This window comes from Nomia melanderi, chromosome 14, assembly GCF_051020985.1.
Source record: "Nomia melanderi isolate GNS246 chromosome 14, iyNomMela1, whole genome shotgun sequence".
NCBI lineage: Eukaryota > Metazoa > Arthropoda > Insecta > Hymenoptera > Halictidae > Nomia > Nomia melanderi.
In genome coordinates this window covers 3,028,287-3,052,231 of record NC_135012.1, presented here as the reverse complement: position 1 = coordinate 3,052,231, position 23,945 = coordinate 3,028,287, and the positions used below count along the sequence as shown (strand labels likewise).

Below are 23,945 nucleotides of genomic sequence, written 5' to 3'. Positions count from 1 at the left end.
GTAAATGCATTGTCTTCTGATCGATGAGTCTTATAGATATACTGCTGCAAATTTATGCCTCACACATCTAATTCCATGCATTATGTCCTTTACAATGTAAATCAGTAGTATTTACATGTTGTAAAACACGCATTTAAGAATTAGCATGATTTATTGGCAGCTGATACGCTTTTTATCGTTCTCCAATTCTTTTTGCATTACACATGTGCAGTTGACGCTGCTTTCTTTGAGGAAACTTACAATCCTTCTTACAGTCCTTTTTTCTGGCAATTGTGCAATACTATAATTAACCACAAAATCCACGTCTTAAAATAATTGATCAATAATGCATTTTTTGTTCCCCTTTTATCACGCGTCACCAGGTTTGTCGCATTTAACAGAATACCATGTTGAAAACGCTTCTTCCGTTCGATCACATCTGGCTAATTGTCTTTATAATCATACTTCATTACGAGTACACTAATTGCATTGACAAATGGTATCTGTATAAAAATGATTTTATTAAAAATTCTCATTTATAGGACAGTACATTTAACATTTACAACAGAATGATCCTCAGATAGACCACGTTCGTTGTCGAAAAACGTAAACATTACCCAGGCAACGACGCCCACTCGTTTTCTTTTGTCCGCGGTAGTTCGATTCGAGCCTGCCTGTGTCTGTTGTGTGTACGTGTGCGCTTCCCGCACATTTCCACACGCTCGGCGTTAAATCTATTTCGCTCCTAGAAACTGAACGGAACTTGTACTCCCGTGCAAAGTACAAATTCATTTGAATCGGTGGCATAAAATGCATCAAGAAACCGTGTATGTGTAATAAATAAATATGACCGTGCGACTTGGAACGTTTTACCATATTTTTTTTGTCTCTCTCTCTTTCTCTCTCTCTCTCTCTCTCTCTCTCTCTCTCTCTCTCTCTCTCTCTCTCTCTCTCTCTCTCTCTCTCTCTCTTTTCCTCTCTTAAAAAATCGCGAGCGCGCGATTTGGTATTGAGATTGCTCGTTTAAAATACAGAGGCAGTAAGAATATTGTCCATTTTCTTTCGTCGCGGTGTCAGAGTGTCTCGAACGATTTCGGGGGCTGTAGGAATTTCGTGTATATGAATCTTGCTATCTTTCGCGGATGGATATTCGTCTGATCATTCCAATACGTGGAGCGGTTCATCGGTTTTCGTGGAAAAGAAAGAAGCGAAAACGATACATCTTCTCGATAGAAGAGGGAAAGGTCACGAGGGTCAGCCTAGTGGTCGTTGGAATTCGCGGTGAACTTTTACGATCGAAATGTGGAACGCGGCGAAGAGAACTCGCGCGAAATGTACAATTATGCGTTCGGTATCGAACCGTTAACACGTTGAATGCCAGTGGAGTCATCGGTGACCTTCAACCAAAAATCGAATTATTATAATTCATTCAATTCAACGATGATTATTTAGAAACTTTTCTATATTAGAAGTAACGCAAGTCAATGAAATACTTTGATACATTTTCCTCCATGAAATCGTTCGGCATTCAACGCGTTAATCCGTTGTTCGATCATTCCGTTGTACTTTTGTTCTCATTCTTATTCGATACAGCGAATTCTAGTCACTGTACGCCCCCCCCCCCCCCCCCTAAATTTTTACAACACGTACAGGACACGCGCTTCCTTTGGGAAGCTGAAGAACTCATGCGACGAACTTCTTTTGTTCGAAAAACTTCGCGTAGCTATTGTGCCCGGACGATAAAGCGTTCCTCGCTTCTAAAATTTCGCGACAACTACCCGATATCGATCTCTATTTCGATCTCCGCGATCCTCGGTCTTGGATAAACGAAAATCAGCCATGGTCCATGCGAGGCTCCGATTAGTTCGTGTGTTCGCGACAGAATTTTTGAGACGTTACACGGTTAAGTAAACGTGGCTTCATCCGTTTTCCCCTCGAAACACGGATGTTTTCGTTGAACTTTTCTGATTTTTTTTTGTTTATTGGCAACGTTCAACGTTCACGCGAGTACAGTTTGAACCCGTTGATCCGATCGATCGGTCGGTGACGCGAGCAATTCCTCTTGCGCGATTCTTGCTCAATTTTCGCTTGAATTGTAGAAAGTGCATTCAATTTTGATTATATGTACAAAATTTCAATAAAATCGAATGACATTCGTCTATATTTACATATGAACGGTACGAACGTTCCATTCTGTCGCGCACTCGGTTCTGATCAATCGGAGAACGTTCACGACACTTAAATATTCGAACGAGTCTTGACAATCTAGTGATTCCGCTGTGAATCGAAAAGTTGGACGAAATGTAATTCCATCTAATATTCATAATAGCGATTGGAACGTAACCGTTAATTCAGTTGCAAATACTCTGTAACCATTAAATGTAACTCACTTGAATAACCTCAATCATAATCAATTCAAGGTAGAAGGCAACTCAACAATTACACTCAAACTTGCACCAATGGACTGCGAATTTTCATGCAGAATTCAATGTTTAAAGGATCACATTTCCTCCACAATTTGGTACTAAACAAAAATGATGCAAAGAACCGAGTTTCAATTAGTATAAAAGAACGCGTCTTCTCTATCGAACAAGTACTGCTACGCAGAGAAACGAAAAATGCGATAAATGCAGAAAATCCGCGAGGTCGAGTCACTAAAACAATTAGAGTACACTTAGCCCAATTCTTCGATGCCTCTGCAAATTTGCTCAATCTCCGTAAATAGTTCTAGATGCACTGTAGAATCAAGTTGTCTCTAAACGCGTTCCCGGAAAGATACCTTCGCAAACAATGGCCAGGAAACTTGCGAGTCATCCGCCGTTTAGAAACATTATCATTCGAATTTATAAGCACGTGAACGAGAGAGCTGGAGGGTCAAAGTGTCCGCGATGGCCGCTAATTGCACGTGTAAACGTGTAAACGCGCGATCGAACGATCCGGAGCTTGCGGTTTATGCGTGAACGAACGATGCGATTTCTGCGACGAGTCACCGGTCCCTTGTGCGGACTCCGAACCCATGACGACGGTCTGGAAATTCACGTGTCGGTGCCGGTCTCGGCGCGCTGTCTCCTAGCTGTCGCGGTCCAACGAGTCCAGCGTATCGTTGCTGGACGAGTGAGTGAGATCGCTCAGCTCGTCCAGGTGTTTCTGTTTTTTCCGGACGTTCCAATGGAGACACTCAGCAAGCGAGTCGAACCAGTCGGTGATTTGGTCGGCCGCGCAGATGCTGGGCACCGGGTATATGGACGTGGTCACCCTCAAACTGAAACCAACGGAGAAACGTTTAGTCGGTGGCGGGGCGATCGAGCGGAATAAGAATAGAATTTAGAGGACAGATGACGTTCGATGATCGAAGATAGATAACAGAGAGAAAGTGAATCGTGTGAGCGCATAGGAAAAGGAGATTTTAATCGCAGAGGCTTTAATCAGCAAGAGTGAGAATTGATGTGTTACAAGTAAATGATAGCAAACACGGAGGAAGTATTATGAAACGCGCCACCCGAGAGAACCTATACCAAGAACAGGCGAAGATCAGATTATGTAAAGAGAAGAGACGCGATTTGAGCAATAAATGAACCGTATTGCAGTGTCCTGCAACTGCATATTTATGAGGGTACAGATAGAAGAGACGAAAGACGTTTTTCTTGTTTCATTTTTTGTTCATTTTACGAGATAACTGAACAGACCTATCCCCGACGCGCAGCTCTTGCTGATTACGACCGTCGAAGGAGACGTAAGCTGTGCTACGGGCCTTGCTGTTTGCCATTATCTGGAATAATTGCGAGAAAAATGCCGACGATTAGACAAGTCTGACTAAGAAGTTAACGTTTACCTGTCGCCGTGGAAGAGCTCCTGTCTATTTCTACCGTCGAAGGACACCCACGAGGTGTTCCTGCTGTCCGGTGAAACAGAGATCTGTGGTAGAAAGGTAGCAACGGTTAATTGTTACCTGCGCGCGCAAACTGTAGCCTTGAGGTAACGACATAGCTAGGTTGGGAGTTTTTGGACCAGCTAGTGTCTTCAATCCGAGATTATCATCAATCTTCAATGGCTTTAGGCATCCCTTTAGCATAACACTGGTCAAACTATCGTTTCTCCATCATCATAGAACACTAAAGCACAAGTTCCTTTTATCATTCAACTAGTGCTTTGAAAATTTAGGAACTTTCTCGCACAGTGTGCCAAGCATCATTCCCTGTCTGCTCTTTTTTAAACCAATGGACCTAGACCGATCCAAACATGTCTCAACCATTCCACGTTCGACCATATCGTTACCTCCAAGCACTCATCCATGGAGTCGGAACGCTGATCGATAAAGCTCAGAGCTTTTCCCGTGGTCGCAGAGAACAGGACACATGGGCACGCCTTTGCGACACTTGCTCCAGGCCGTGTCGAAACTTTTCGAAACGGCGAGCGAGGTGGCGGCGCACGCACGGTCTGGGAATGCGGGCGTCATCCATCGGGACCAAGTTTCCTTCTACGGGGGCAACGCCACGGGGCCAGCGATCCCGATGTCACCGATAAGAAGCCTCTCCGCTGACCCACACGGAAATATCTCGCGCAAACGCGAGAAACCCGCCGCGGTTCCGCGGTTTCTTGTCGTTTGACACAGTTTCGATGCCGGGCCCCGGGACGAGGACTTTCTCGAGCGTTTTGATATTTTACGATACCACGACCGGGCGTAGACAAACTATACGCTTGAACCGGGATTAACTGAGACGCGTGCATGTGCAACTGGCGCACGCTGCAGCGTCCTTACTATACGCAGGAGTTTCAATTAACATGGTCGCTCACTGTGTATCCTCGTCTGTTTTTCTAACAATCATCCATTATACGTTTATCGGCGTTATAATTAGATTAGAACTGCGCGATCATCTCTGCTAAATGTTGACACAGTTTACAGCAGGAAGTTAAACAGAATCCTTTTTTAAGTGCTCGAGGTATTGGCAGCTGTTCGAAACAAGAACAAGCGTTCTAAAAGGAATTTTCATAGATCGTAGAGTATCTTCAAACAGACTCAGCAATGAGCACCATGTTTACTAGTTTCCAGGGGACTCGGAGTGCCAATTATGCGTCCCCTATCTGTCGACCGTCCAGGTGAACTTGTCACCAGGATTTATTTCACCGGAAGGTGTAAGTAGAACTCGTAAATACCTTCAGCTCGACGCCGGCGGGCACGACGATCGGCCTGAAGGACAATGAGTGAGGGCAGATCGGCGTGATCATGATGGCAGGTACCGAGGGATGAATCATGCTGGCCCCGGCCGCGACGGCGTACGCCGTCGACCCGGTCGGCGTGCTCACGATCAGGCCGTCACCCTGCACGCTGGTCACGTGTTTCCCGTCGATGAAGAGGTCGATATTCGAGAGGTATGGGGAAGGACCGCGATCGACCACGACCTCGTTCAGCACCAGCAGATTCGTCGGCGGTTTGGCCGGTTTGCCCTCCTCTCCTTTCCGCATGATGATACATCTCAGACGACTCCTCAGGGTCAAGGCCGCGTGACCTAAACACAGAGATCAGACCCGTCGGGTGATTCTGCAAACGTCGTGGCGCCGCGACAACCCGGAAATCACCGACAACTCTCGTGTTCGCTTTCCCTTTTTCTCGGCAGAGTCGTCAACGCGTCTTCCTCCGTTTCCCTTCCACGATTTCGTGATATTATCTCTAACGCTCGAAGAGGAAACCACGGGCGTGTCGTCAAGCTTGCGATTTTTTGTTTGTCAGGCGAGTCTCACGATGACAAGGTGATATTTTATCGCGGCGGAGACAGATAGTCTAGCGACCCTCTGTTTTTCTTTGACCGAGGTGGAGGATTGCGAGGGTTTCGCGCATTAATGACGCAGATGATTTTCTTGAACCTGTTAGAGGAAAATTGTGAAGTCGTAGAAGGTTCTGAAGACATTCGAGTGGGAAGTGGTTCTTGGAGTATTTGAGGATGTACTTTCTTATATCAGACATCCCTTATGTCGAAGGGGTGTGAATGGAAACTTAACCTTGCGAAAGCTGTTTTTATAAGAAGCTAATTCGTTCATCGAATTTTGAAATATCAGACGAGAAAGAAACCGGGCATTGCTGTGCCAGAATTATACCACTATGGTGACGTTTGGCTTCAAAGGATTAACCCTCAGGTTTTAAGACTCTTTTCGTTAATTCAACAGGAATGACGTTCGATTAATAAATACGTGTCGATTATCGAAATACAATGGACTTAATGGAATTTGATGAAGCGGTAGTTTTGTTTCCGAAACAATAATTGCTTGGGTAAAGTGTGAAGTTAACATAGAACTGGGCGAACAGTGTTGCGATATTCAATTATCTCCTACACAATTATGTATGTCTCGCGATATCGATCAAGGAAAAACGTGAAAGTATCTAAAGACGCCGGAAGTTTGCGGCCGTTCTGTCTACCGTGATGCGAACAGTTGAGAAAGACGGGAACATTAGTGTTTTTACTCACCCTCTAAGACGTTAGTCACTTGTTCCTGAAAATTGTCGAACTCGAAGGGTGTGAGGAATCCCAACGAGCCCAGATGGAACGCCATCACGGGCGGTACCGATTGCTGGAAGAGCAGGCTCGCATAAAGAAGGGTTCCATCGCCTCCCAGACAGACGATGAAGTCGATGCGATCCTGAAGTAATAATTAATCGAATTATTATTTGACCATTGATCCTCGACGATGTTTTTCCGCTAATCATCTTGATTTTTTTGGTAGAAACCAAAGGTTGTTTACAATAAAAAAAACTGACGTCATTAATAAAGATATGTTTATGCTATTAAGAAGTCGCCGGAATGGTCGGAGGAAAAAGTAATCGATTAGAGGAAAATCGGCAAGTATTTCATACGCTTGTGGAAAGTTTTCAACTTTAATTTCTGACTTTTTCCGCTTTAGCGTTTTACATACGCGATACGTTAACGTGTTTAGACTAGATTCGCTTGTGGTTAGTAATTACAAATTTTCTTTATCTATAGGAATCGTTACAATGTTTTTTGGCTTGTAAAAAAAAAACGGAAATACAATTAGCAAATAACATTCAAGGTTCGTAATAACTTTAACTTGCAAAAATGGAGATAAGGAGCGTACGTTTATTATTAACGCTCTACAGTCGAGTATTTTAGTAGAGCATTTAAAATGCGGTTCTAAGCGTGCGTCGACATTAGAATTTTTAAATAACTCAGGCAAAGTTCCCGCGGCTAGAGGGTTAACGATGCTGATTTATCAAGATTCTCTAGCAGAGAACGAAGCAACGAATAATCACCTGCAGGTCATCGGTACCGTCCCTGAACGTCTGCAGCCTGTCCCGGACCCCCTCGAACCTAGGGTCCCTAGCAAGCGCAGGATCCTCCAGAACAGACGCCTCGACGAACACCACCATCCGTTTCTCCTGCGAAACATTCGCGATCTCTGAACGACGATTTCTCGCGGCGTCTGAATCGATGTTGCGTAAAATAGTAAAGTAATGCAGTAGAACGTGACGCAAATGCTGATCGATGGCATATAAAACATTCAGAAAAACCCGACGCTCGGCCGCCCCGGCACGAGCGTACGCGGAAAAACTTGGACGCTGAATAAAAGCACCTGACTGAAACTTATAGTCATGCTGAATCGATAAATCGAAGGAACGAGCCGCGCTGCGCAGCGTTCAGCGTCAAGGAAAATCAACCGGAACATCGGCCGCGTGCAGATTTTAATGAGACCCGACGCCGCGATCGCGTTCCCACCGGGATGATTTCATTGTCCGCGAACGAGCGAGCCAAGAGAGACGAAAAACCGCACGCCGCTTGGCCCCGAGAGACGCGGTAAGAGTTCCCGGAAGAAATTAACCCTTATCCGTCGAGATTAATTGCAATGCATCTTGACAGTTTTTTCTCACATTGTAGATTGTTAACGTCGCTTTCGTAACTGAGCATTCAAGTCAATTCAGCGTGTACGTTGACTGTTACGTTAGCAGTCTAAACGCTTGCACGTATAATATTGATATTACGATGTGTTTAGACAAATCTTTTAGTTTCGAGACACGAATTGATGTACAAATATTCCAGGAACAAGTTTTCGAAGCAGCTTTGTCTTTAAATTACTAACTTAACAGTTGATCGATTTAGTGTCAAGGGTATTTTCCGGATCGAAAAGTACCAAGCTGCTTTCGTTTCAGCTCAGAAATCGAATAGTTCCATTTTTCCGTTAAGCAGACAATGACAGAAATAAACAATTAGAAGGAAGACGATTAAATAAACTTCATTTGATTCTAATTGATTCGGTTAAGGGTTAAACATTCTTCCTTCGAACTCTTCGGGTCATCGATTCGAACCTAGAGGTTTCTCTCGCGTCATTAAACTTACCTCGATCAGCCATGTGACTAATTGGACGAACGGCGGCAACACCGACGAATCACGGACCTTCTTGATGACCAGGACAGTGAGCGGCGGCTTGTACCACGTCAACCTCTGGGAGGCTGGGTCCTGTATGGTCCTACAATAAAACAGCCATGAGGCCCGTTCAACGATCGCGTCCCAGTCAACATCCACGGTGAACGATCCGAGATTATTCATCTCGACAGGGAACCAGCGGAGCGAGGTGGAAGCCAAAGGAAAATTCGATCGGCATCGGACAACCGCGTGTTATGAAATAATGAAAATTAATGGCGAGGCAGAGGTCGGTGAGCGATTAAATGGAATCTTCCGCGATTAAGGTCGCGGCGGTCGGTTCTGCGGTGGAATCGCTGCTCGATATCGATTATATGGGATTCCGGCGAGGCACGGATGGACTTATTGTAAATTGTAATCTCGTTGGCCGAGGACTATTTAATATTCTTTGTATTATCGTTCCTATGGCGTGCGACGATTTTGACACACGAACATGGCGGTGTATCACTGAATTACGGCCGACTGGGTTGGGGCGGGAGGTCAAAGGTGCGAAGGGATCAACGATGCATAATGCATGCATGGGGCCCATGAATGGGCGCCGGACATCGTTGGAATCGTATTCTAAGCAAATAGAATCAATGTCCGCCGCGGTTGGGGAGCGATTTAATTAAATTAAATCGAAGAGAAACGGAAGTCGGGGTTCCGTAGTCGGTCGGTAATTGATTCTATTTGCCTGTAGTAGGATTTCAACAATTAACGATCGTCACGGTGCCTCGGCTTCTGTTTAATTATGTTAAGTTATTCCTTCCGAGGTTGCACGGGGTACGATCGCATCGGATGAAAAATGGAAAAAAGAATGATAACACTGTCGAGGAACAATGGCGATGCCATTAAATTGCGAACAAGGATATTTCGATCTGTAATGTCAGGCGATTCGCGAAGGGATGATCGATCGTTTACAAGGTTCTTCTTGAAAAATTGACGGAAAACGTTTGTTTTCTTCGTAGATCTAATTACGATAAGAATACTCGAACGATTAGATTCGCTACCGTGATCGAGAACGCGTGATTTGATCGCGGAGAGCCTACCTGACAGTTCCAACCATGACGTGGTACCGGATTGAGAGTCGCGCTCGCACTGAACGTGGACCGAACACCGCGGTACGTTTTTTAACGGTAAACAATCGGACGACGCGCAAGCGCGCTCCGTGTATATAAGTATGTATGCACGCGATTCGTTTTTATGCGAATAATAACGCGCCGCGCCGCGCCCCGCTCCGCCGCGGTCGACACGGGCAGAGGCGCAACTGTGATTCACGTGCATTTGTTTCAGCGGTGTGGACGCACACTTGTTGACCCGGCTATCGAAGTACGTTTGATACGATCGAACCGCGCTCTGGTACCGACGGCAAAGAATCACCGCTTTCTATCAGCGACCTATGATTTCTTGTTCTGATGAATTCTCGCGCGTTATGTCACGTTGAAACGATTGTACCCGGGCAACGTGTAAATGCTAAGTTTTCACGTGCACGGAATTTTATCTGAGTTAAACGAATGTCCAGTCCGGTTTCGGGATCCCGATTTCGTACCTTTGATCTCTGCAGTCGCCACTAGTAATGCCGGTAAAAACTGTACGATTGCATAAGGCATCGAATCGTAAAAGCGAGGACGCAGTTTACAATTCGTTGCGATAAGAATTAAAATATGTCGAAGGAATATCTTCGGGAATGCTTTTATTATCGTCGCGTTTCGTTTAACGACGACGATCGATCATTTCACAGGTTGTTGTTCGATTGTTCTACGATCGGGTGCGATGGTGACAGGAAGCGAGGTGAAAGATTGAATTGTTTAGTTTATTGGGTGAAATGTGGCTAGAACGTCGAAGGCAGTGTTGTTTGTTGCTATTGAAACGACGTTTCCTAGGTCGTGAAAGTGGGAAGGGAAAACACGAAAACGATCGTGCAAAGTGGAGAAGAATGTGGAGGCTGCGCAAACGGAACGTACACAGAGGAGATTGCGCAAATAGCGATTATGGTGAAACGCAGGCAAACTTCTTCGAAGTTTCCCGCGGGTCCTTAATAATTGTTTGCCGATCGTTTGACAACGGACGCGAGTTGGTCCGTTAATCAACGTTCGCGAAGGAACGCCCGTTAATGAAATTCGATGCTATTTGCTGTATAACTCAGTCGTAATAGATTACAACAATTCCGGGGCGGATGTTAATGGTTATTCATAATGGAAATATAATAGTATTCCGTGCGCAGATACAAGCACTTAGCTTGATAAAATAAAATAATCGTAAATACTGACGCGGAAGTGTCCTTATCTATATAAAGCGTAGAACTCATTTACCTAAGTGACCATAATAGATGGTGGAGAGACCAATAGAATTTACACGAGGCTGGAAAGTGCATTTATTTAGTGCGAACTTTGAACGTTTTATGTGCACAATGTACAAATGAAATTCTTATTCATTCGGTATCACTTTTTTCCTCAAATTACGTAGAAAGCTTCATCAATTATTCAGATTGAGGACAAATTCTACGTCACAATATTCAGCGAATGGAGAAAGCCTGCATAGCTGATTTAATATGACGAAAGTTCAAATTCTAACGTTTCATTCGAACTCCGAAATATTCGGTAGTAACATAAGTGAGTTTCAGTGCAAGTGTGAACATAATCCCATTTGAAGCAGTTAATTACGACTTGTTGCGAACGTGAGTAATTATATTGAACGAGAAGCCACTAGTCAATTTTAATTCGGCACTGTTATTTCGTGAAATTACACGATAATATGTTGGATATTCCCGAACGTATTCGTATTAGAAAGCAGTATATTAATTTCTCTTGAATCCTATTGCTCACAGTGAAATGTCCTGCCTGGTGCAAGATTTATGAAGGTATTTTTCATTAAATGCTAATAAACCCTTCCTTGGACTCGCCCGAGGAGTCATTGTCATGATAATCAGGCCATGTCACGACGCTACCGCGTGCCGCGCCGCCGATTCTGTGTGAAACCGCACGCTTTCCTCTGACGCGGAAACTTACGATAAACGCCGCAAAGCATCCCTAATAAAACGAACAGAGTTCTACGTTGTCGTCGTGATAGTTCTGTGTGACTTTCTACAGTGCAACCGTAACTAGAACAACCAATTATTCTTCCGTCGAAAGAACTAGAGTGCTGGGATGCCGATTTCTTCTCCGAAACCTCGCCCGGATTTCTAGAGGATCTTGGTCCACGCGATCAGTCAGTTTTCTATTTCCAGCCATTCGTTTCGGACAAACGAAATCTCGTTTCTTAGAAACTTAGCTCGTGCACATTGACTTATCCGTTCATTCCGAGGAATAGCATTGAACATATAAAAAGAAACGAAAAAGAAAAGGAATTGTTCGAGTGAAATTTTAACGACCCTCTATGCTCCGTAAGTTCCGAACACAAGGATTTTTATGTAAACGCGGCCGATAAAAGTTTGAATTACAAATTTCCAGCGGTTTTTTATCGGGCGTATAAAAAGTCTGTTGAATTTTCATTACAACAAATCCTTTTATTATCGGCAATCCCACGGTGAACAAGGAAAACCGGGAAGGCATTAATTTTTAATAGGTGCTTTCACCCTGAGCAAAAAAGCCAAACAGGGAAAACATTCCCCGACGATAGCTGTATCGATCGTTCCGCGGATATCCTCTGCGAGACGGCGCGGTTTTTTGTGGAAACCGAATTCTCGGTAGTCCGGCGAAGATCAACAAACACACTCGATGAAAACAACGGAAAAAAATAGAGAAGAGAGAGAGGAGGAAGGTCTACTTACATGACCATCGCGGAATTTTTCATAATACGCCCGCACGGGCCGAACTGCTGAATGGGACTGGGCGCGTTCAGGCTTCGCGTTCTCCTGGAAACAGAAACATACCGATTAGAACATAAATCAGCTCATCTTTTTTTCTTCTTGTTTTTTTCGTTTCGTCCGCCGAGATAAAAGATAAAACTTCCTTGAGCGTCGCGAACGGAAGCTTTCAGAGGAAGATTCACGGACAAAAGCGAAAGAAGAAGATTGCTCGCAGTCCTCCGGCCGACATAATGGCGGACGCATGCGAATCAATCTGTGATACATTGTAACGGCAATTGTGTCGGCATTAGCAAAGTGAGCAAAGGAAGCCGGGTTAAACGATTGTGGACGGTGAAAGAGACCCAGTCGTTGGTTTCTTAATCATTTTCAATTCGAAGGTGCTTCAAAGGATTATTTCTAATCGCGTATCATTGTGAACCATGCTTGGATTTTCGTGTTAAACGTAAGACACTGGATTTATATCGCAAATCCATGACGTGGATTCATATCGTAAATATTCTATCATACAAATATCATAACATCACAGTTTTATATGAAAAATTGAAAGCAATTATTTGTGATACGAACAGTCAAACTATGGACGACGATCAGGTTTCTTCGAAGTTAACGTGATTTTAACATCACGTTTTATGCTCGAAACTTCTAGACCAATGGTATCAGGGAAAAGATAAGAATTATATAATTGCTGATTAATGACGATCTAGCCGGTTAAAGTTCCATATTTATCTAGATATATGCTTGTTCATTTACAAGAGTAATGGCGAGAACGTTTGAAAGGGTAATGAGCAGTGGGCACCGATGCAACAAGTGCAACATGCGATGCAGCTGCGTTCTTCGCGAGATCGATCGAGCGGTGATCTATCGATGACGTTGCCGTTCGCACGTGCATGTATGTAGATTCTACGTATTCAAACAGAAAAGTGCTTACGCGCGGCCGCGCGGACGTCAGATTACACGCTGAAATGTTGTACCGGCGAGTATCATCCATATTTTACGAGTTCGTGCAATCAGCGGAGCGTGAATATGCATGCAACCCCCTCCTTCGTCTATTCCAACGCACAAGGTTTCCTGCGTGACATTATTTAATGGCGGTTTCAATGAATATTGATCGTTCTAAATCGATTAGTCATTGAGGTTGAAGACCCTACCTCGATTAGTTAGAAACGAGAGATCGATGATACACCTCGTGCCATCAATAACGTGCGACTTCAAGATCTTGCGTAAGAAATAATTATACTAAAGGCTGATAAGAACCGGGAATAATTATTATAATAATGCTGGTAAGACCTAACAAAAGATACGTCGATCCGGTCGTGCGACAACCGAAACGAAGAACAAGAGTGCGACATAACGCGTTTGACAAGGAGATAACGAGTTTTGGTAAATTCGAGCGAGAGATGCATAAAATGCGCATAAGAGAGGAATTGAGAATTTGTGCCGAGGAATTAAGATACGTAATAATCGTTCGATCATCAAGGTTCTTTTAACACGTTGCACGCCAGTTAAATATCGGTCACTGAAAGCCTGAGTGCCGGCCTCATTCGCTTGTATCTGAACAACGAGCAGCTCAAAGAAATGGTGAAAACTTACAGATTTTCGTGAAATAATATATTTTCATTGAACATTCGTCATATACATTTCGACGATAATCAGAAGATCTAACAAAACCGACACTTTTAATTTATAAATCAACATCGATGTACAAAAGATCCCGCAATATCGCGGGACCGGTTGTCAAGTGATAGACTGAAAATACCGCATTATCGCGGGGCCGGCGTGCAGTGTGTCAACTGAACTTCCAAGTTCTAAGGAAGTGTAAGTTAAACATTCAGTATCAGACTGCGAGGATTTCTGTTCGAATAAGTGTCTACATCAAAGGAAGTATCAGAGAATCGAGGTGTACACTCGATGCGAATCAACAATGTTCGATAAGACGTTACAACACCATTGCGTATCAATCACGGCACGGTAAATTTTCCACACGGTACAAGGAAAATATCAATTATCCGGCATTGCGTCAACGCAAGTAACGCAACGGCTAATTAGAGGTGTTCACAGTGTCAAAGGTTGCAGCGTGTCATCGATCAAGCGGAAAATATCGAGTAGTTATTCGAAATCTGGTCGCAACTTCACCTGCGGCACTTTGATGAAAAAATTGACTACCTGAGCACTCTGTTCCGCAGAACATTCTCCATCGACGACTTGATCGGTCCGTCGACGTCATTCGTGCAGGCGTCGTGGTGCCCGTTGCTTCGTACGTCCAGCAACGGCGACACTTGGTCAGTCATTTTCCGTGGATACACAACAGGAAAGCTTGGCCAACGGTTCGATTGTTTCCTTCGGCGGTTCAGGTGAGCGTCGCGAGGGCCATTCGACAAAATTTCTCCGCGATGTCCAAGGCGCAGCTATGTTAATTGCCTGAACGCTCTTCGTTACGCAATCGAGGAACGATTTCGATCGGCGATCCGTCACTATCTGAAGAATCCGCCGACGAAGCGACTTCTTCTATCGAAATCGTCTCTTTTCCTCGCGTAACAGCCAACGATGATTGGCAACGATGATATCGCACAACATGCGTCCGTTATGTACGTTGCTGGCCCGATAATCTTTATTTACAGAACAAACACTCGGAACATTGCAAGCCGCCTCTTTATTTTCATTCATTTATCGGAATCGATTGTTCAAAGTGGAAGACTCATCAAAGCTAGATCGTCTTCGAGTGTCCCTTTATGTTAGACTCCGCTTTTTATGGTTATGTTCTGCTTCGTTATCATTCTACCCGCGATAACGCTTGTGTTTGTTTGATAATGAACCTGGTGCACCTGATGATCCTCGAATGAACTTCTCGAACGGAAGAACGTATCCTCGATCAAAAAGGATCAACGCTTTCCTTGGAAATAATCCGGCCGGTGACGATCGCGCGAAGGATTCCTCCGGTCGGACGTTCTCAGAGGAACGTATCACGTTCAATGACGGGCGGCATATCTCAAAGCGTCAATTTAGCAACCTTGAACTCCGGCGTCGGTAATCCAGCACGGACGGACGCGCGACGCGCTGGCAGCATCAATTCCTCCGCATTGTCCGCGTCAATCCAACCGGAAAGCTGCTCGCCAAGGCGCACAACCGACGTTTCCTGTGGATCCGCCGGAAATGATTCGCGGAAACCGACTCACTTTTCCGCGCGCACGCACACCGCGAACGTTTTCACCTCACTGCTACCTTTTCCCGAGCGGATTCGAGGACGATCCCTTTATCCGAGTCCCCAAGAACAGGGATTTAAATCCCGCAAGTGCCCCCGGGAGCACAAAAACTGTCCGAATCGCGAGCTGGCTGCGCGTGGAATGACGATCGGAGCAGCTGGCCGACAATCATGGGATTCTTCCTACGGAACGGTCGGTACACCGTAGCCCCACGGGTTCATGTCGGTGCTAACAGTACCGTAGTTACGCAACAATGCACGATTATGTCATGTCTTATCGCACGATAAATCTTCCACTGGTCCGAGCCTGTGTGCTGGCTACACGCGGACCAATTGTGTCACGTTCCCCGTGTAAACTTTGAAACACCGTACGGAAAGTCGGTTGGCAGACGGACGGGGAGCGCTGGGACGCTTTGACAATGTTTCCAAACGTATTAGGCAACTTTTTTCCTCCGGTTTCGCTCGATCGGCCCGCTAACTGACTTTCTCCTGATCGATTGGGAAACACAGAGAAAGAGAGATTTCTGTGAGATGCTGCTGTAGGGTCGCTTTATCAAAGAGAATATACTATTTTGGAGTATAGAAGATCGCGATTGATCAACGAAGAGAATTTACAAAACCGTCCAGAAAGCTGTATGTACCTAATAGACAGCTTTCGGATGTGCAAGAGCTACGAATTCTAATGTTCGCGACAACAGGATTCATCAGAAGAAAGAGGATTGCTAAATGGGATCCTCAACTGCTTAGGGCTCCAAAGCGTCAAGCTACGTCTCTGGGTACCGGCAATTTTCGTCGCGCAGCAGCGGCGATCCAATCTGGAAAGGAGAAAACGATCGGCCGTCCGGTTCGGTAATCGATTGCATCGACGCGGAATTTCTGAGATTCCGTGGAACGCGGAGGAACGGGGGCGCGCGCCATGGCTACGGGGCCTACGGGAGCCCCATGGGCCATCAAGGCGCTCCCCGAGCAAAGGCCCGAGCCGGATGGAATGCACGGCGAAAGGTGAACGCGTTCTCGGTCTCTCTCGAAGAAAGGAGCAACAAAAAACGTCTCTCCCGCCCGTGCTCCGCTCGCTATTCGAGCAGGTACCACTCGACCCTGTTAGCAGGCGTGCGCGCGGGCGCGCAGCGATGCCAAAACACACAGGCGCGCGCTGTGCACGGTGTTGTTTACCGGCCGCCTAAACTGTCACAATCATGTTGAACGAATAACGTGCGGTCCATGGGGCACGGTTGCAAATAAATTAGCGGTGTGAATACTCGCTAGCGATACCCGCGACGTCTGCCAAATCCCTCGCGCACTGGTCGTACAGGCACACGGTAGTTTGAATTTATTACAGGCTGCGTATTGTAAATATTCCCCTCCCACCGGTCGGTGTCCACGAGTTGATCACGATCGACCTTGTAACACGGATTAGTCGATTGGAATGTTCAATGGGGATTGATTATTAATTCCAGACAACACTGCGGCCTGGACGTGGTCGTGTGTATATGTGTACATGTAGGCTACACCGATGCACGCTGTAGCAGATGAAATTTTAAACTGCATGTTTCCAACCGAGTATTCAGTTCACTTCACAGTCTCGCTCTCTTGTGTTGCAGGACCGTTTATTTGCGAGCAGTGCACCGATGGTAGGAATATAACGTCGGCCAGCAATGGAAGCACATGTTACGGAGCGAAGATTGAGGTTATCCTCCGCGGGGTTCGCAAACCAACACGTGCCCTACCTTAACTCATCCTCGTCCATGGGCGCCGATCGTCGAACGGGATTCTGCGGGCCCGTAATAGCGTCGTACGGGTAGCGGAGCGGCCACGTAACCCGGGATATGGAAGTCACGCTTCGCCACTGCGGAATTAACGAAAGAAGCTCGCGGGGAGCTGCCCATGAGGCGGGTCGACGGTTGGCGGCGTCGCGACGCCCGATACTCTTGCACGCATGCCCTGCCCCGCCGACGACCAATCAATGGTATCGCGTGCGGCGCCCGCCGTCTATTTTCTAACCGATTTTATTTAACCCCGTTTTACGCAACTGCGTTTTTCGATGCGATAATCCGCGGGGTCGCGGATGAGCGGCCGCGTGTCCGATAGCAGGGAATGATCAATTGCGCAGACACTTCGGAAATTTCAAGGTATGCGCCTTCGGAATTTTTCTTTCATTTCACTGTTGGAGAAATCTTGTAACTATCAGTTGCTATGTATCATGTATATATTATTAATTTCATAATATTAGATTTTACAGGGAAAGTGAATAATGTTTGTGGTGATTTGCTTATTCTTGTACCGTTCGAGGATTATCGGAATGAATGTTGAAATAGAGTCATTAGAATATATAGGAGTTAAGTATTGCAGGTATATTTTTTCTGTTTTTGTAGATAGGTATATACATGGAGCGAGGGGAGAACTAGTTTTGAGGAACAACACCAGCCAGTTGAATAGATTGCCGAGGGAACGTGTCTGATAAGACAACAAACCGTTTTTATAGGCAGGATGTGTCACCAGGCGTCAGGAATGTTGAGCAAGCAAAATGACTTCGCTCAAGTTTCGCACGAATGGGAATCGGATTACGCGGTTCCAGTTTAATTACGAAATTGAACGACGGTAGACTGGTTTCTGTATAGCTCCGTCGGTTCGGCTTACTTTTCATTCCGTTGCGAACTTACTCCCACTACTCCCTCTTTCGACACAGCGTCGAAGAGGCTAATCTCAATTGATGAAATATATGGAAAAATAATAATCCTACCTTTAAACATCCTAGCTAAAGGTACGAACGAATCGCTTCACGATGCGCGGGAAAACAAAAATTGTTACCGGAACGAAAAATTAAATTCCGGTACCGGGAATCGAACCCGAGCCTCCTGGGTGAGAGCCAGGTATCCTAGCCACTAGACCATACCGGATTTTCTTGAAGTATGAGATTCGAAAGTGTGGAAAATTGGGCACGGATTATCGACAGTTCGATAATCAATGCATTATTTAAAGAGCGTTATTCCTAGCCACAAAGATCATACCGGAATTCAGTGAAATATATTTCTCCTATGAGTGCGAGGTTCATCAAAGATTACCATCAGTTTCAGTAAGTACATTTTTCAAAAATCGGTGTTCCTAGCCACCAAACCATACCGGAATTTTAACCCTCAGACAAACAGTAACAGTACCATACCAGTCTAACACAGGGTTACTGCCGACCCACATCTATACACAATTCATACCACAAAGAGGAAAGAAATGAATTTAAAAAGTACAAAACTTAAACACACGTGTAACCTCTTACCTAGATTCAATGCAGAGTCAGAACTGCGTTGAAGCACAATTGCGACTGTTACTAAAGAAAAAAAGAAACAATAGGAAAATTTTCACTAACGTAATAGCAGAGTTCTTCGTCGCTAGATAACGTCTATCTAGATTACATTATTATCGCAACTACGATAGTTACATAAGAGAGGTCAGGGCTGTTACGTCGAGCAATGATTCTTTCCGTGAAAGTGCAATCATCGGAGACTTTTCTTCCCGCTTTCCAAAATGTTTCAAAGTCATTACTCACGGCCATGTACCGGAACGTTTCCGGCGGCGCATTTCCGGGTCCTTGTCGTAATCTTCGACGAAGGGCACGTCGGTGCCGGCCTCGTCCGCGCCGGTTGCTCCTTTATTCCTGGCCATGCACCTCCAGTCGAGCATCTCGCTCACGCTTCGCCGTCGTGGTTTGTCCCTCACCATTTCCATTATCCGTGGATCATCGCACGTTCCAGTTTCAAATCGATCTTTCAACGTGGCCGCACGATGCAGAGGTTGCCGGCCGTTTTACGCATTTTCGGGACTTCTCGCAGTTAGGATACAGTTACGAGACCCATGCAAGCAACACGTGTTCGCTCGTCCGACAGAGACACATGTTCAACACTTTCTCGAGCATTTATCCGCGACAGTCCAGTTTCCTTTCTCCGTGGATTATGATTCACCGGTAACGTTCGCGAAGCACTAAAACGATTTTCGATCTGTAAATAATCGAGCCACGCTCGTATCGTGTGAACGTTCGTCAGCTGATCGCGTGACACGTGATTTTCGGCGCGGTACTTTTAAATTAACCTAGAATCATCTCGGAAAAGGGAAAGCCCAGGTAACCGGAGATGTTATTCACCCGAGTGGCCCGTGGAAAGAGGAAAAACGATTTCGTGCGTCGCGAGTTACACGGCCGTCTAAATAAAACCTTAGAAAGTGTTGCGCAACCCTCGCTGACCGCTCGTGAATTCGCGTTAGCGTGATTTCACGCGAGCGCGAGGAACCGTGCGCGTCTCACGTTAGCGGGAATTTCGGAAAATAGACGGCGTTCGGGATTTTCGTTGTGTGACTCGGTTTTCCAAGTGAAACTGCTTTAGAGGCAGCTCACATGGTTCCTATTCGATTTTAGCGCGAGCTTGTGACCCACTTGCGCGCGCGGCGGCTTCGAGAATTTCACTTCGGAATCGACTGCATAATCGTGGATCGTTATCGGACTTCGCCTCGTTATCTTATCTTTCTTCGAATGCGTACCACGGTTTCTTTATTTGCGGCACTCCTCCGATTTCGTCGCCACGTGTAAGAAAAGGGCAGCCAATCGTTAAAGGTTTCCCGACCATTCACTACGAACATCGATTTCCAACAGACCCTGCGAACGAATTAGACTTCCAAATCGTCGCCCCTTTTTCGCGGGTCAATCGCGAAATTATAATTTCAAATGCTCCGAGCTACAACCGTAGAACACTATACGTCCCATCGTGGAAAACGAACACTACGAATGGTCCTTTAGCCGACGCTTTTCACGTGAACCGTTCCCCGATCCGCGCGAGGACGTTCAACCGCGAAACTCCGACGAACTATTTTTAAAAGAGAAAGCATACTTACAAGGACGTGATTCTAGCTAAAAGTACCCGCGTCGCGCGACGCGACACAACGTTTACGGGCCGTTCTAGTTGCTTTTTACAGCGTTCCGGTTTTACAGTGCCGCTCGGCGGCGTTGTCGCGCGCGTTCGTGTCGGTACGAGCCTGTGTCGTGATGCCTTACGGGGGGTTCAGGCAAGAAATCGGTCTCGGGAAACGCGAAAACGGTTTAGAAACGGGCCGAGGGCCCTGCGAACCGGAATCCTCAGTGAATGAACGGATGGGCCCCGAGCCCAGTGACGAGAGGGAGAGAGTACCGCGATCGACGACCGCTCAGAGTTCACTGAGGAGCGACTTTACCGGCTGCAGCCTCTGAAAGGCACTTAGGGCTTTCTAACTCGCGCCGCTCCCCACCCCGTCCGCCTTCTACCGTGGCATATCTTAATGTATGCGATAAAAAATTGTCGAGGAAGCAATGGTGGTGGCGCTCAACCGTGACCACCAGTGTAATTTATGCTCCTCCGGTCTCGAAATTCCATTTGACATCGATTTTTAACCGGCGATACCGATTCCTATCTTATAATGGCATCGTTGGAGATGTTTAGTTGCGTTACTGGATCTTCTGTACGATTAGAATTTTTATCTTCAATCTTGGATAATTTATTGACTGGATTCGGAGCTATGGGTTCACGGTATAATACATCGAATCTTTAATTAGATATGGTTGGTAGAGCTGCGAGAATGCTTGGAGTATCGCGATTCTCGCAGAATTGCGTGTCTTCAGTGCTGGAAAGATAGTGATATTTTTGATTCCTCGGCTTAGTGTCTAAGGCCACTGTAAACCATCGTCTTCGTCCACTATAGTTCCCTCGTGACAATTAACCTCGCCGGAGGAGGCCGCGTAGCGACAGACATTAAAATGTTAGCCGACGGTTTCTTTTAGCAGCCGGCTGCCCGGTGCTTCAAGCTTCATTCCATTTGCTCCGATTTCATTTTTGCTCCCCTTCGCGGCTCACAATGATCACTCTAAGAGCGGAGGCTGTTTTCACGGTTACTGGGAAGCCTCCACCCCGAGCGCGGCTAACTTCTAATTGGTGAAAGCGACAATGAAAGGCGAATGAACGATTAACTGGTTCATTTGCAAAGAGACCTTACAGCTGCGCCAACGGCGTACCTGACAGCCTAGTCTGCGTCGCGCTTGACCTATTTCTATTGTTCTTCCAGGGGACACAAAGGAACGGTACCTTCTTTCTTCTACAGTCCCGTTCGACGTTGATCCCGTCGTTCAATAAATTTTTACTTTCTTTGTTCCTTTCCTTAATCTTCAGTACTCGTGCTAGGTAGTAATACAAATTTCCAAGGTAGCAACAATAAATGCTATTATATTCACTGTAGTTCCAAGTATACCTTATTCTTCTGTTATTGGTCGCTTATTTTGGGAATGAACGTAGACAGAACGAACGCAGAATTCTCCCTTCTTCTTAGTAAATTATCAACGACGAGGTAATTCCAACGATCGCAGGTATACAAGAAATTACAGGGGAAGAAGTCAATCTTACGTTGGTTACTCATTCTCAATTCCTCTCGAGTATCATCGCCGGGTCAAGCTCGTTTCGTCAAACTTTTTCTTTCAACGAGACACTCGTTCCTTCAACTCTTTTCCACGATTTATGCCGGAAAGGTTACATCTTGATAAGAACTCGGTGCTCGACTTCCGGCCGTCGACGACGCGTCCCGAGTGTTGTTGAACCCTTCTGCCGCTGTGTCGAATCGTCTGGGTTCTTCGTTCTTGGAGAGAAGAAAACGTTTCTCGTGGATCGGGCGCGGCGTCGGCGGCAGCAGCGGCGGCGCCTCCCCAATTGCATAATAAACAGTGATACGCGCCGCGAGATGTATATGTAACAAGCAGGTCGTAAGGCATAACTGTAAACCAGTTGCGCGTAATGCAATTATGGTATGAAAGTGATCAAAATTTATTGCGGCCGCTGGCACCGCATTGCAAAACCGCAAACGGGGACCAGCCGAAATATCCCGCGGTGAAACACCGTCGAGCGCATTTTTTCATCGCGATAGACTCGCGTCTATCGATAAATAATTCATCGTTGCTGTTAATAGCGACGCAAATGGGTAATTTTATAACAGACCATGAATAATTTATGGATACACCGGAGAAGATCTGATTGACCCGCAAAAAACGCTAAAAAGAATTTTTTCTCCGATTCGAATGTAATTTTCGCCGAGATACGGCTGGGAGACATTTCAAATTCAAATCACCGTGCGCCGCGCAGTTAACTATTAACAATTTTCCCCGAGTGCGGCCGTATGAATGACAAATACTTTCTACGAGAAGGAAGCACGTACGGAGACGGTCTTTCCTGCATTCCACGAAATGAGATACTTTCTCACAGAGGAATATAAAACCTGTGGTTTAAGGACGATATTGCGGTTAACAACGAGGCGGCAAGTCCTTCTGGAAACGCGTTTACGCACGACGAGAATTCCGGAGAGACAAGGATTTGTCACTGGGAAAATACTGGGTGCAGACAAATTGCAACACGAACGAGAGAGTTGCGAATGCAATCTCGCTTCGAGGAGATTCAGATAACGATGAGTTGCTTAGAATGAAATCCTCGTGTAATTCGATGCTGCGTTAAACCGTTGTCATCTGATTTAATGAATCAGAGTTACAGCGCAATGACAATGTAAAATGGCGGAGAATGCGGTCTATCAACAGATGATTTATCAGAAATGCTAAGATGTACCGAGCAGAATGAATGAATATAGGAATTACATAATTCAGTGTTTATCTGTACTGTATAGGTAGCTTGAAACTGGGTTATTCAATTCGATTCCGTTTTCCACTGTCAACTTCGTGACACATTAACAATGCGTTTCCTTTGTGAAATTGCAATGGCGAACTTGACGAGGAACAATTATACAATTACAACGAATGACATTGAGCTCGAGTTACTGGAAAGTGTGTCAGTGGAATAAATTTCTGACCACAGAAGGGGAAGTGTTAGCACGTGCGATGGTGGTGTAATGGTAAGCATAGTTGCCTTCCAAGCAGTTGATCCGGGTTCGATTCCCGGCCATCGCACAGCCTTTATTTTTTGTTTTTTTTCCCTTAATTTTCTATTCGAGATTTTTTAACCGTTCGTTATTTGATCTTCTTTTAGATGGTTACTTAACCGTACAATTATCCTTCACTTTATATAATCCGAAGGTATAATTAAATTGTCAAGGAGTCATACACAGCAGTGCTACATGCATTAAACATTCGTTTTTTTTCCATCACCTCACGAATTGTTTCATACGTTTAACTCTTTCCTAAAGTCAAAGTGTAATCTCATTGTTCGTATGCATAAAAACTTGAAGAGTTCCAATGATTTCTGTGGTACAATAAACGCTACGTTTATTAGCGTCAATGTTATCGTAGTATTGTTAAAACTCCATTGATTTTTAATGCCGTTTAAATGACATATTTACGTTCACAAGCACGATATCTCCGCGAAAAGAAAACACTCCTTGCAAGTAGCACTGCTGGTGTAGTGGTATCATGCAAGATTCCCATTCTTGCGACCCGGGTTCGATTCCCGGGCAGTGCAGTTATTTATTTTTGTCCTTTTTTTCGTTGTCAGAAAAATAGTACGCAACCGTTGTCTCTTAGGATTTACAATCTATTAATATTTATCGAAAGAAC

The 23,945-nt window shown here is 45.4% G+C and overlaps 1 protein-coding gene, 1 long non-coding RNA gene and 3 other non-coding genes across 14 annotated transcripts in view; 3 read left to right on the top strand and 2 right to left on the bottom strand.

The window, feature by feature from the left end:
* Positions 1-479: 479 nt before the first annotated feature.
* The window catches only part of LOC116427098 (NAD kinase), a 29,049-nt gene continuing 5,583 nt past the window's right edge, over positions 480-23,945 (bottom strand). For 4 of the 10 annotated variants that reach the window (XM_031977051.2, XM_031977053.2, XM_031977055.2 and 1 more), the window contains 7 exons: positions 12,154-12,237; positions 8,322-8,451; positions 7,241-7,366; positions 6,441-6,612; positions 5,134-5,486; positions 3,812-3,894; positions 480-3,241 (listed from right to left, as the gene is read on the bottom strand). In XM_031977051.2, the coding sequence (XP_031832911.1) occupies positions 3,049-3,241; positions 3,812-3,894; positions 5,134-5,486; positions 6,441-6,612; positions 7,241-7,366; positions 8,322-8,451; positions 12,154-12,237 (1,141 nt within the window). In that variant the 3' untranslated portion in view covers positions 480-3,048. Of the gene's footprint in view, positions 3,242-3,665; positions 3,749-3,811; positions 3,895-5,133; positions 5,487-6,440; positions 6,613-7,240; positions 7,367-8,321; positions 8,452-9,433; positions 9,597-12,153; positions 12,238-14,355; positions 15,713-17,118; positions 17,230-18,932; positions 19,381-20,266; positions 20,583-23,945 lie in introns of those variants that run through there. The other 6 variants (XM_031977050.2, XM_031977048.2, XM_031977057.2 and 3 more) reach the window with 6 other exon arrangements.
* On the top strand, positions 10,973-18,965 carry LOC116427099 (uncharacterized). The gene is made up of 3 exons (XR_004235033.1): positions 10,973-11,061; positions 16,993-17,520; positions 17,764-18,965. It is a non-coding gene; the product is annotated as an uncharacterized LOC116427099 (long non-coding RNA).
* On the bottom strand, positions 18,217-18,288 carry TRNAE-CUC (transfer RNA glutamic acid (anticodon CUC)). The gene has a single exon. It is a non-coding gene; the product is annotated as a tRNA-Glu (tRNA).
* TRNAG-UCC (transfer RNA glycine (anticodon UCC)) lies at positions 23,271-23,342 on the top strand. The gene has a single exon. It is a non-coding gene; the product is annotated as a tRNA-Gly (tRNA).
* TRNAG-CCC (transfer RNA glycine (anticodon CCC)) lies at positions 23,780-23,850 on the top strand. The gene has a single exon. It is a non-coding gene; the product is annotated as a tRNA-Gly (tRNA).